Genomic DNA, 14,041 nt, shown 5'->3' with positions numbered 1-14,041 from the left:
AAATATAGCATGGTTTGGAAGTTCTCATTTAGCAGACGTTGACACCTGACGAGTAGTCTGCCGAAATGCATAGTGTCTCTTTCTAGCTGTAAATAACGGTTCCTTTGAATTGTTGGGTTAGTGTTCTGGTTAAAATAGTTCTGGTTAAAATAGAGTCAGTGCATCAAAACGCATCCAGCGATAAAAACACAGCCAACAATAACACAGCTAATGACGTAGCAAAACAAATACTTTTATATCAGTTATAGAAAGACGCAGGAAAGCTTGGGAAAACGAGAAATTGCGTGGCAAGCACGAGTAAACGTGCAGGAAGTGCGAGTGTTTCCGAGCGATTTCGAGTGTTTCTTTATAGAAATAAGTGAGCATGTTATCTTTTTTTCTTTGTAGAATAGCCTTTTAGGAACAACATTAAAAGGATAAATTTATCGATTTCAACAACATGTTTTTTACATTTTTACCACTAAAATTTCGCACCATAACCACGCTACCTGCAAGATTTTTGCGAGACTGAAGTGATGACTAAAAGTCATCGCATTGTGTGTAGACGATATGCTTGGGTGTGTCGATACGCACATAAACCAATCACAACGTTACGACAAGTACTAACGAACATCAAGGACAAAGAGCAACCCAACGAACGACAAGGTGCAGTTTCCAAAATAACTGCTCCCCCCGTCACGCCTCCTATATTGATGGGACTGGCAGGAACTTAAACATAAGACTTACTGAACAAAACGAGCTAGAAGGAAACAAGACAAAACTAATCACATTGCCAAACATCACTGACTGACTAAACACAACATTGACTGGGACACGACAAAATGCATTACTGAGAGCATTGACTTCAGACAACCGTTTGTGTTAGAAAGTTGGTGTACTGACTTAGAACAAAACCAACGAACCTTATGTTTACTTGACTCCAAAGATGATTACCGCCAAAGTTCTCGAAACGTCCGTCTACATCAACACCAACAGTCTTTCTTAGGAGTTAACTAATCTTGACGAACTACTTCTATGAACGTGTAATTATAGATTGCAATTTTAGATTGTGGAGAATTTTGTTCTTAGATCAACGGAAACCCAAGATCAAACAAAGTTTAGTGGATAGCACGCACCAGATGTTACGTAACAGCACCAGGCGTTTGTGGAAGAACCCTGAGAGCCACTTCTGTGTTTGTGTCAGCCTTACTGTCAGCTATATGCTACACAGAAGTGGTAAAAATCACATCGTGGTGAACTTAGCTTACCAAAGTTGTTTGCTTCGTGTAACAATACTGGATTTCCAGACGTCCTTCTACTTATAACTCGTTTATAACATTGAATGCACGGTGATAAAATAACATGCTTATTTATTTATTTACGTATTAAAGGTAGATTTTCACAGGATATTCAGTTGATAATGAAGTGTTTTCATCATTGACCATGTTGGAGGAAAATCGCATATAATGCAAAGAATTTATGTTAGTTTCACGCTCTGTTGAGCATCGGCAATTTGATGTACTCCCACAACGTGGCCGCTTAACGTCACATGGAAACACTCCACATTGTAAAATTACAAGAGATCTGTTATCAATGCGAATCCTGCTTAATATGAATTCTGTAACGAACTAGCTAATTAGTACAATATAACACAATTATAAAAAAACTAGAAGTTGAAATGACATGCAATTTGCTGTTAAAATCGTTTTGTAAAAGGCTGTTTTATTGCCTACTATGTCACGAAATTTTTATTTTTGTCATTACATAATTCTACTCGCAGAATCTTTAGATCTTTGTCCAAAAATGGGATGGACGTTGAATGTCGTCTTTGTAATTTTCCTCCATGTTTAAAAAAAGTCTCAACGTTTTCTCAACTTATATCAAGGTGATAATTTTGAAGCAACGCACCGGTCAAGTGTCCAGTTTTAAGTTCTCTCTTTCGGTTGTTTTCATTTCTCCCGCGTTATGTGTTGTATTTTGTTTTTTCTATCTGCGGGTAAGTCACACTTATGTTGGTTGTACTCTCGCCATTTCCAGTTAATGCCACAATGTAATTATACTCACTTTCAATCTTCGGTTTTTCGTACAGCCGTAGTGCCATTAACATGAAGTGCAAAGAGAAATGTGTGTAGGCTATAATCGTAAATATCTGTCCCACAGCGAAGAAATAATGTAATCCCAGGGAATCCTGCCTAATTAAATGACGACTGACACAGTGCAAAAGCATTGGGTCGAACTTTTGTACAATCGATGCCACAAACTTTGCTATCAATCCACCGCAAGTAGCTGTGACAAGAAAATTGTTCTTTAATTTGTGGTTTTGTGCTAACTCCATGGTTTCTGCTGTCACTCCCGTGAACAGGAGAATGACGAATAGCATTGTGAGACCATTTGCAAAGTTAACTGCCACACTCCACCCAAAGTTTGAAGAGGCCACCTTGTACTTTAAACAAGCTGATAACATTATACCGGAACTAATATACCAGAATACGCAAACGGCACCTAAATTACTGAATGCAGTAGTAATGTAATCCAGTTTTTTGTTCTGGTGAACTGGAATGTCCATTTTCAGCAGCAACATAATCGAAAAAAATACTAGAATGACGTCAACACAAATTGGTAAAATGTTCAAATACACAGGTAGAGTTTTATACCAAGATTGAACAACAGGCAGTGTTTCCATGGTGACGCAAATTACACTGAACAATAAGGCAGCAATGATGTAATGTGGTCGCTTTGGAGAATCCTCGAAGTCTTCGTCATCAACTTTTGTTATGTGTGGCCAGTCATTATCCTCCAAAACGTCGCATGCGTGTTTCAAAAAACACACTGTGAAAAGAAACTGGTAATAAATGATCAACGCCTGTAGGATGTATTGCACGATGCCTATCGTACTTTCAATAGGAATGAGCATGTGTAATGGCACATTGGTGGGAGGAAAGCCGTTCAAAAATAAATTAAAGTCTATAAGGGCCAAAAACTTGAAGTAAAAACTTGTTCCGTACTTAAAATCACTCATCCGTGGAATACATTGACGAATGGATTTGTACATGACACTTTGCACGAGCTTTTGAGCAATAAACATGATGTAAGACGAAGCAAATGTGCCGTCTTTGGTTTTGATGGCCGAACAAAAAGAAAAATGTCCCCAACACAACAACAGAGCGTAACTACAGCAATGACTAGCCCCATTCCCCTGTTACGTAAACCGAAATTGACGCGAGTACTCTTTTCGAATAAAAAGAGATACCCGAATACTGTTGCGAACATTGATACTATGTTCTGTACTATACAGTGCCAGATTATGATTTTGTTGTTGTGTTTGAAAAAGTGTCGGCTGCACAACTGCGTAGTAACACTGCATATAATTCCAATTGAAAACAGCAGGCTTCCAAATGTATTGTCCAGATACGAGCGCCTGAATCTACATCAAAATTAGAAAAAGATGTTGTGTATAACTATGTTGTACAACTTATTGTCATTTGAGCAACTAAATTTTTACTTGTAAAATCATTTATAAATGCACTTTGAATTAAATCAATAAGAGTAATAACATACAGATGTCTACTAAGTGATGTTGCAAAATCGTAGCCATACTGGCGCTTTAAATCTTTTTAATTGTCAAGCAAAAATATGATGAAGAAATGAAAACACGTGTTACTAAAAGAAAGAAGAAAGTCTTAATACAGCATGTTAAAAAAATCTGAACAGTTTAGAAAACGTCCCCAAAGTCATCAGCGCTGCAAAGGTTTAGCAAAACTTTCGGAGGAAACAGTTGTTTGGACTTCCAATGTTTAATCTAACAGTAAAATTGTCCTGAACAATTCACATTTGTGTAGGTAAGAGTATAGTTTCGGGTGCTATTACGGATAAACATGTGCAAATGAGTTTTTTAAAGACTGCAGGGAAATATTGAAATATACAGCTAATTGCAGTCTTTAAAAAACTCATGAGTGCATGTTTAGCCTTAGTTAATTGCACGAAAAACTATACTAAGCCCTTAATAACCGAGCTCGAGGTCTTTACGGAGTAATATCTGACCGAGGTGTTTTTGTTCAAGTCGAGCTCGTAGGGCAAGGTCCGATAATTTTTGTCCTTGCTGTTTTCTACTGGTTGACTTTCACTTTTCTAGTTTTCGTCCATAAAAAATAAATCGTTTCAAATTGTATCGTCTGGATAGTTAAACTATTTTCCAAGCGTTTCCTTCGAATCGCATTAGTAAATGTTTTTTGTTTCGTTTATTTTGAGTTCTGCTGTTTGCATTACGAAGTTTGTTTACATTTGAGAGTAAAATTACGCGTTTTGGACCGTGGTCGATTGCGGGAAAATAATGGACCGGCAAAAATCTTTCGGAGCCAATGAAAGCGCGCCATTTTTCTGGAAGTGACGCTTGCCATACAATAATAAGCAATTATTAGATGAGGTCGAGCATGATATCAACAATTATTCAGACTGAGCTCAATGTTACCTGCCGAAGCGAAGCTGAGCGTCACCCTTTTTAGTGTTTACCACTTCTTTTTTGCTCAAAAGCTTTTGCTTATTGTTTTTAGAAACTGTGGTGAACATCGTTTTGATTTTTTTCAAAACCGGCTTTTAATGGCGTCCATATTTGTAGAAACTACGCCTTTTTGAAGTCATTAGAGGAAAAGACGTCCTTATTTGTGTCAAAGATCGTTCAATAAAACGTAAATGCATTGATTTGTGACAATTAGATAATAGACGAAACGTTTATTCAATAAAGAAATTTGAATATTCTCAAACATTCATTAACGTCTTTAGGAATTTATGCACAAAAATAAGCATACAATGGCATGAATTTTCTATTCATGTGCATCTATTCATGAGTCATCAGCGCAAAACTGCAATCAATTAAAGGAATGTATTATTTATTAAGATTTGTATGCACGAAAGTTCATTCAATAACGTCAATGAGCAGTGATTAAAACGGATTATAGTGTCAATAGTATTTTAATGATAACATTAACATATTCGGCACGTTCATTAAACACAAATAATTTTTCAATACAACAAAACGTAAAATGTCTGGAAAACGATTTTGAAGTCCTTTAGCCGGAAACGTTTTCGCCGTTTAAGCATCGTGGTATTTATGTCTGCATAGAACGGTACCATTGGTTGCACTTGGCTGCAGCAATCGTGCTGGATAGCTTCAAGAAGAAGACAAGTTTTAAATTCTCCTAATGGTAAGCATCGAGTCCTTGCTGCCGCTCTGTTGCCCATCAAAAGCTGAATTTCAGGTTTGGCAATATCAGCTTTCATTGCTGCTCTGAAGAAACTGATAGCTTGCTCCACGATATTTAAGAACGGACTGTATGCTGGTAGATTTTGTAATTCAGTATGAGGGCCTGGAATTAGTGGATTGTTATGAGGTGGTGCACCATCCAATACAAAAATGACTTCCTCATCAGGATCCAACTGTCACATCGCAGTGATTGCTCCTTTTCATACGTACTGTATAACGGTATTCAGCTTTTGGTGTATTGCTAAATTATTGTATACAGACATCATTTTCACGTCAATCGTTCCATTTTACGTTATCTTGTATTGAAAAATTATTTGTGTTTAATGAACGAGTCAAAGACGTTAATGTTATAGTTAAACTCCTATTGAGATTAAAAACTGTTTTAATCATTGCTCATTGACGTTATTGAATGAGCGTTCGTGCATACAAATCTTAATAAACAATACATTCATTTAATTGATTGCAGTTTTGCGCTGATGACTAATGAATAGATGCACACGAATAGAAAATCGATGCTATTGTACGCTTATTTCTCAGCATTAAATTCCTAAAGACGTTAATGAATGCTTGAGAATATTCAATTTCTTTATTGAATAAACTTTTCGTTCTATTGATTGTTAACTGTCACAAATCAACGTATTTACGTTTTATTGAATGGTCTTTGACCCTAAAGGCTGAAAAACTCAAAGCAGTCGCTTCAGTGAGTCGCTTCAATAGGCAATCTCTTCGCTTAATAATGACGTCTTTTCCTGTATTGACTTCAAAAAGGTGTATTATCTGTAGGTATGATGTCACAATTGCACATATCGTGAATTATCTGCAGGTATTTGAACAATCATAGCCGAGAATGCTCACATAGTGAACAATAAAAGCTGAAACACACTAGGCAGTCGCTTTAGTCGCGCGTCTAAAACTACCGCTTTGCGTGGTTACTAAGCTAGTAGCGTAGTCGCGTCATCCATTGAGTTCTATAAGACCTAGAGGAGAAAAGGGGCCTGGATGCGGTTGTCAAAAACATGGCAGTAATGGTGGATTTTAGTGGTCAAAACGTCCACTTTAAAATTTTTTCAATATTCCCTCCCTCCTGATTTTTAATACTGTTTGTAGGAACGATAACAAGGGAAAAAAACAATTGCGATACCGAGTGCATATCATGTGAACATAATGCTTCAGCATTGGGTAAAAAACACAGTACACACACACATCAAAATAAAGAAAATCGACGGTAGAGAAACGCATATTTTGTCTGTAACATTTAAGTTATTTTATGACATTTTAACCTTTTAAAAGTAAAAATCAGTATTCTTTAGTAGACCAGTCAATCTCGTCAAACTACAGTATTTCATCTTTTTGGGTGTTTGAATGTTTGTATACAGTTTGGTGCAACTATTTTTCTTGCTCAAATGGAAAAATCTGGGTTAAAATGCTCCTAAGGAAGCGAGAAATGTTTGCTTCAGTCCTACGACGTAAGTCAACTGAAAATTTACCATGGATAGGTATCATGAGTGTATTGCCATTACCTGATAAATCTACTGAAGACTCATAAAGAAAGTATGTTGAACTAGAAGAGCTACAAAAAAGAAAAAAATTCAAAACATCATGATACTGTTGTTTCGAAATTTGTATTTTGTAAACTGCTTGGCAGAACCTTGGATCTATTACTGAACAGAACTACATTAATTTTCCATTGAAATGACAAACTTGGAAACTAAAGTGCATTGGTTTCTCTGACAAAAACATTCTGTCTATTGCTGCATGAAGGCAAAATAGTTAATTGACAGTGTAGGTGAAGAAATTTATCAAGTTCTATAGATATTATTGTGCATTACTTACAGTCATTTGGAATTACAGAGGCTTTTGACCTAAAACAATTGATAAAGGAACCGACACGCATCACCGAACATTCTGAGACGCTAATTGACCTAGTGTTTACAAACGCCAACCACAAAGTTGTCGAGTCTGGAGTTTTGATCTCGGACTTAGTGATCACTCGCTTGTTTACTGTGTCCTTAAATCCGGTCGTCCCCGAGTTGCTCCCAAAACTATCGAATATCGTTCATACAAGAACTACAACAAAGACTCTTTCAATGAAGATCTTGAGAATATTCCCTGGCATGTCGTTTTTAATCACACCGACAACCTGGACGAATGTGTTAATACATGGAATAAGCTGTTCTTGGACGTTGTCGAAGCCCACGCACCAATTAAAACCCGAAGAGTCAGAGGATCGTCAACCCCGTGGATGACCTCAATCATCGCTAATGAAATGAGAAAGCGCGATTATCATCTCAAGAAAGCAAAAGGAAAGAAGAACAGTCGAAATTGGCGCGTTTACCGACTACTAAGAAACAGAGTCAACAGAGACATTAAGAAAGCTAAATCAGACTATTATTCCAGTCTGATTCAAGAAAACCAAGGAAATGCTAAAGGGTTGTGGAAAGCACTCAAAAAGACTCTACCATCGTCAAAGATCTCCACAAATATCTCTAGTCTACGAGTAGATGACGCAGTTGTCACCTCTGACGAGTCAATTGCCACTGCTTTGAACACCTATTTGTAAGTATTGGTAGAAAACTTGCCAGAAAATTTCCGGACCTGTCGTTCTCTAGCCAGCCCGAGGTCAATCCTAATATAACTGGTTCCGGGTTTTCTTTTCGGCTGATATCTGAAAGTTTTGTCAGGGAAGCTATCAAGCGATTAAAACCCAATAAAGCTCCTGGGTTAGATAAAATCAGTGCCCGCCTGCTTAAGGACTCTGCACATATTATTGCGCCTTCGTTGACGTCACTATTCAATCTATCGCTACAAACAGGAACTTTTCCTTCTGTTTGGAAAAATTCGAGGGTCATACCCCTTTTTAAGAAAGGTGACAAACGGCACGCGTCCAACTACAGGCCAATCTCAGTACTGCCAACGTTAAGTAAGATCTTAGAAAATGCTGTTCGCACTCAATTCTATGGCTACCTAATAGAAAATAACCTCATCTCGTCAAAACAGTTTGGTTTTCGACTGATATCCTCGACGGTCACAGCTTCTGCACAGTTTATTGACCAGTTACTCCTCGGCATGGACAACGGCACTGTTACAGGGACCGTCTTTTTAGATCTGACAAAGGCGTTCGACACCGTGAATCACTCCATCCTGCTACGTAAACTGTCTCGCTTTGGTCTGGATGATACAGCACAGAACTGGTTTGATTCTTTCCTTTCCAACAGAAACCAAGTTACTTGGTGTGGCAGAGCTCAATCTGACCCAGACACAGTATCAGTCGGAGTTGCCCAAGGCTCAATCTTAGGCCCGCTATTGTTTATAATTTATATGAATGACTTACCAAACGTCCTCGAATTTTGTAACATTACTTTGTACGCTGATGACACCGTTTTATATTTTTCCTCCAAACTTATTTCAGAAATCGAAACTAAGATGAACTCGGACCTCAGACAAGTATGTGATTGGTTGAAACTTAATCAACTTACTCTCAACATCAAGAAATCCCAATTTATGCTAATAGGTAGTAACTCGAGACTACGTAGAATCGATTCCATTGTTGTTTCAGCCGATGGTAAGCAACTTAAGGAAGCAGAATGGTTTCCCTACTTAGGATTAATTATAAATCAGAATCTTACTTGGGAGGATCATTTTGAACACATGCGTAATAAGATAAACAAGAAGCTAGGCCTTTTGCGGGGCATCAAGTCGTGTCTCCCACTAAGCGCTAGGATAACTTTCTTTAATTCTTTGGTTCTGCCCCTTTTTGACTACGGCGATATAATATGGGAAGACCGGGGCAAAACTACACTTATGACAGAGCTACAGATCCTTCACAATAAGGCTGCGCGAATCATTTTAGATCTTCCCCCTACTGCTTCCGCGAGCGATGCACTTTCAAGGCTCCATTGGAAACCTCTAGAAAGGCGGAGATCCGAGCATCGTGCTATTTTCATGTTTAAGATAGTTAATAACCTTTTTATGCGCACTTTTCGCTGCTGTTTTAACAGTAACTATCATAACTATAATACACGATCAAAGCGAAATATCCGCAAATCATTCGCACACAGAAGATGGGGAGACTGGATAACAATAAATTTTGCAGCGGACGTTTGGAATGCCTTACCCCTTTCCCTAAGAGATGTGCCCAACTTAGGCCAATTTAAGCGTGGTTTCAAAAAAGCACTATTTTAATTAGTTTCGTTTTTATAATGTTAATTTTCAAATGATGTAGTTTTATCTTCATATTTTTCGATTTGTATTCTCTTTCTTTTTATTTTTAAGTAGTTATATTATATTTAGTTACCTTTTAGAGGACCACTCTGTAAACCACTTTTTAGTGATGTTGGCATCCTCAATAAAGATTAGCTATTATTATTAATTGTGTAATGTATGTCACGAACAAGATATAATTTTTCAAAAATGCTAACCCCTTCAAGCACTACTATTCTTTTGTTTTGCTTGAACAACTTACAGCTACCAATACTAATTATTTATATTTACAAACTAACATTTGAGAATTAAGTGATAAACAACTTAATAAATCTTTGTATTTTTCATGCATATTAATAATATAATCATAAGCTACTGTTGAACAAAAAGTTAAAGGTAGAAACAAATCTTAGCACATTGTTCAAAAAACTTCTTTTATCTTGGCTTTGAAGTATTAACCTGTTTACTATAACAATAAATACTTCATTTACAGAAACGCTAAGTAGTACTTTAAAACTGTTTGCATAAATCCAACTTTCCAATCCCATTATAATTGTCTACACTATACAGTCAGTCAAATTGAGCTGGCAAGCAGTTTAATAGTTATTTTTATTATACAGCATATACCTCATTAATTTTGCATGGCACTGCATTCAATTTCAACACAACTCTGTTGTAAACTTTCCCTTTATATTTAAAAAAAAATACGAACAAATTCTTCCCTATTATTGGGATGTAAACTCAATTCAAATCAGGAGAGTTAAGCTCGATGCCTTGATCATGATACAAGACGGATGCAAAACTCGATAAAAATTGGCAGCTTCGCCACGTCTGGCGAGCGATAAGGTGAAGAACAAACAAGACTGGACCAAAATAACTTTAAATTAAAACTTAGTAGTAGAAATACTCTTCAAGTATCGTGTTAAAAACAAAATAGTAAAACTACTACTGTGTTACTTATCGGAGTCATGAAATGTTTCCTTTTCTGTCGCTATTTCAGCATTCGCAAACCACGGAAGTTGGCAGATTTTTTAATAAATAAAATTTTAAAAGTGTTTATGTTAGGAAAATAAATAGTTTTGATATTTTCTATACTCGCAATCGTGGTGGTCAAATCAGGATGGGCGACAAAATTTTTATTTCACGAGCCCGCGTCTTTCTGCTGACTATGGCCACCAAAATCCGCCATGTTTTTGACCACGGGCCGCGCGCAAATAATTTATAGTAATTTTGTTGGCGTGTTCCCTCCAGGTCTTATAGAACTCTATGGCGTCATCAAGTCGCTTTGAAAGTTCAACATGTTGAACTTTTGACAATGGTCGCTTTAGTCGCTTGACACTGACTGGCCAATAGATACATTTTAACTCCCTAAATGCCTAAACTCCATATTACCTGTCATAAGCATCGTACGGAATTTATAGATTATACCTTGGAAAACGAGGGCAATATACAGTGAATTCACATTGGAATCTTTCAGTTTTTATATGACTTATCAAATAGGGACAGTAGGAGCTACAACCTGGAACCCTAATGCACAACCAAATGCACAGAATAAGATTGTCCACGATATACGCGTAATGAGCTATGATCATATTTGCGTGTTTTAACTGGCTTGTTCTCTTTTCTCCACAAAGTAGTTTGTACTGAGTAAATATTCATATATTAGTAGCTATAATACAGGCCAATATAAAAAGTTTAAGTGATGTCTGTGTCTGTAACAAACAGAAATCTCTGCCAAGTTCAATAGACGCAATGGTCGCTGCATGTGTGTTTCTGGCGTTCAAGCGACTGACGCGTGCGCATCAATTCGTTTTGGACGCGCGACTGAAGCGACTGCCTAGTGTGTTTCAGCCTTAATATTACTTGATGAAATATTTTAAATGGTTGTTTGTGCTATTACAACCAATAGTGACTTTTATTTATGTGTTAATGATTATGGGTAAGTTAAGCATTTCAACTTCAAGACAGGACATAGCTAAGAAATTTTTATACATTTCTTAGGTTAATGAATGACATTATAAGATACATTTAACACATGAAAATGCCATGGCAGATACGTGACCTCGAGTCAAAAACTAAAAAGAGAGTAGTTGTCTGAAATTTTACACTTCCTTTATATGCCAAATGCTATAATATAAAACAAATTCCGAAGAAGCAAGATATCTTGAGATTGCAAAATATGAATCAAAACAAAACGAGAAGTAAACTGTAAATTTTCGACTTTATTTCAAAGTCATCCTCAGACAGAATGATATTTAAAACCATACATAACACATATATATTTACAACGCATGAACTAAGTAAACGGAAATGAGCAATAGAAATTAAATAGTGTAATATTTACAAAGGCAGAGTTGGAAGAGGTGTAGTATTTCAATAGGATGAATTGAAACTGCCGACCCGACTGGTAGAATGAGTGTGTTATAAGTCAAGAAAAAAGTGGTAAAGAGATTTTACCCATGCAATTTTACAATGAAAAGGTTCTAAGCTAGAGAAATGTGAGTACTTATCAGTGTGGGTGTCTTTTTGGTAAATGCCAGTTCCATCAACCGAAATTTTTATATCTAGAAAGCGAATTATGCCATCATGTAATCTATCAACTGTGAATGTGAGATTGGCATCAAGACTGTTAAATTTCGATACGACAGCGGAAACATTGGAGGGTTTGATCAAAACAAGCGTGTCATCAACTTAACGGTTGCAGAATTTTATTGTGCCATCATAAATGAGATCGGAAACTATTAATTTTTCAAATTCGGTTAAAATTATATTAGCAAGGACAGGTCCTAATGAGGAACCATAGAAACGCCGTCTTTTTGGGTATAAATGGTGTTATTAAAAGAAAAGGCAGTTTTTTCAGCAATCTAATATGAGTTTTTTCAATGTAGACTTTTTGAAGTTGTTGAAATTATGTGTTCATCTTAAATGCGGTCTAAATTGATTTTTGACAGTGCGAGACAATGGAGCGTTGTTAAAAAGGGATTCAAAGTCGAATGAAACAAATTGTAGCCTTCAGCGAACAGATGTTTAGGAATGTTATTAATATTGATTACTGCGTCAAAAGAGTCAGAAAGGGAAAAGGAATTTAGAGTGAGAGGATATAGTAGGGAAGAGAAAAGTTTGCCAACGTTGTAGTGAGGAGTGTAAGTAGTGTCAATTATTGGTCTGAATTTTGTTAAAGTATCATATTTCTTGTGTGTCTTTGGTAAACCATGTGCTCTACCAAATTGTGCTGTAACAGGTTTAGGAGAGTCAAATTGCTCGTCATTAATTTCACCACGTTTGTTGAGTTTACGAAGGTAGTTTTGAAGAGAATGAAGTCTGGTTAGTGTCGGGTCGTGATTTAATTTCTTAAACTTAGAGGGGTTAGAGAAGAGGGATTCAACAGAAAATATATAAAAAGAGTGGTTTATAAGTACAATGCCATTTCCCTTGTCAGGCTTGAGAATGGCGAAAGTTTCGGTTAATTTGTGCAGAATATTTCTCTTCATGCGCCCTAACTTAAATTCTTTTAGGTCTAAATCAATATAATTGTATGTAAAAGAGTGAAGTGAGTTTTTAACCTTATCTTCAACATATCGTCCTTTCTTAAAAGAATCGATTCTTGAATTTTGTCTCCAGACGTCTTCAGCAATAGCCATGATTTCTAGTTGGTTCGGTCGAGTAGGAAGACCATATCTGAGTCCTAGTTTCAGCACATCTAGTTCATCAGAAGAGTGTGAGTGATTTGTCAGGTTCACTTTGGTTTCATTAGGGTTTGCGGTGATGCCATCAGTTGTTCATTCAAGAGAGATTAAGACAGATAGCTTTTTTTGATGTCTGGAAGCGATTTTGGTTTTCTCAGATGAGAGCAAGCGGTTGATGGAAAGGCATATGAGTTTGTATTTCATCCGTTGTAAATATATATGTGTATGTATGGTTTTAAATATCATTGTGTCTGAGGATGACTTTGAAATAAAGCCGAAAATTTACAGTTTACTTCTCGTCTTGTTTTGATTCATATTTTGCAATCTCAAGATGTCTTGCCTCTTCGGAATTTGTTTTATATTATACTTCTTTAAATTGTCGGCTGGTCATGGTTTTTGGTCCAAATGCTTTATTATTTGCAACAGTCATTTTTTGGAAACTTATTTTCATATATTGGCATTTGCGCACATATGTTGCCTTGTTTATTTATCTTGCAAAAATATGAAAACATTTTATAGTTCCAAAATATTTACAAACATTTTGGGCATTTTATCAATCATTACCTTATAGCTACCAACTCAGCTGCTAAGACAAGTATCATGAATAATAAAACCCAAGACAGAGCTTCTGTGATGTTCTCGTACAAGTCTTCCCGACATACGATATCCTTTGTCACATTTCGTAAACACGAGCAATTTTGGTTTAATGTAAAATCATAACAGAGTGTCAAATTGCTTGTTTCTTTGCTATAACTACAATAAGCAATATTTCTTGATTTAAACACCTGAAAATCCGTATGCGACTTCATTTTTGAAGCAAGTGACCGTCTTTATATCACGACTTTGTATATAGGCTTGTGACTATCTTACGTTCATGCGTTAAAATAAATCATAGGACGCGTCACAAGACATAGGT

At 36.4% G+C, this 14,041-nt stretch overlaps 2 protein-coding genes across 4 annotated transcripts in view; one reads left to right on the top strand and one right to left on the bottom strand.

Annotated features, from left to right (window-relative positions):
- The window catches only part of LOC124456021 (alpha-ketoglutarate-dependent dioxygenase alkB homolog 7, mitochondrial-like), a 27,308-nt gene extending 25,640 nt beyond the window's left edge, over positions 1–1,668 (top strand). Inside the window, exon 6 of one of the 2 annotated variants that reach the window (XM_047006567.1) lies at positions 1,069–1,668. The gene's annotated coding sequence lies outside the window, so the exon portion shown is untranslated. The other variant, XM_047006566.1, reaches the window with a different exon arrangement.
- On the bottom strand, positions 1,333–14,041 carry LOC124456020. 2 transcript variants are annotated; one of them, XM_047006563.1, is made up of 2 exons: positions 13,690–14,041; positions 1,333–3,403 (listed from the first exon to the last, which is right to left on the bottom strand). In XM_047006563.1, exon 2 carries the CDS (start codon positions 3,062–3,064, stop codon positions 1,943–1,945), a length of 1,122 nt encoding a protein of 373 aa, XP_046862519.1. In that variant the 5' UTR covers positions 3,065–3,403; positions 13,690–14,041; the 3' UTR covers positions 1,333–1,942. The 2 variants fall into 2 exon arrangements, with proteins under 2 accessions (XP_046862519.1, XP_046862520.1); XM_047006564.1 differs by lacking the exon at positions 13,690–14,041 and adding an exon at positions 3,538–3,865.

This window comes from Xenia sp. Carnegie-2017, unplaced genomic scaffold, assembly GCF_021976095.1.
Source record: "Xenia sp. Carnegie-2017 unplaced genomic scaffold, XeniaSp_v1 HiC_scaffold_41, whole genome shotgun sequence".
NCBI lineage: Eukaryota > Metazoa > Cnidaria > Anthozoa > Malacalcyonacea > Xeniidae > Xenia > Xenia sp. Carnegie-2017.
Note: the sequence above shows the minus strand (reverse complement) of the source record. Positions and strands in the feature narration are given on the sequence as shown.

Excerpts from the sequence above, each read along its gene's own strand:
- LOC124456020 (XM_047006563.1), bottom strand. The coding sequence starts at position 3,064 with ATGTTTATTGCTCAAAAGCTCGTGCAAAGTGTCATGTACAAATCCATT.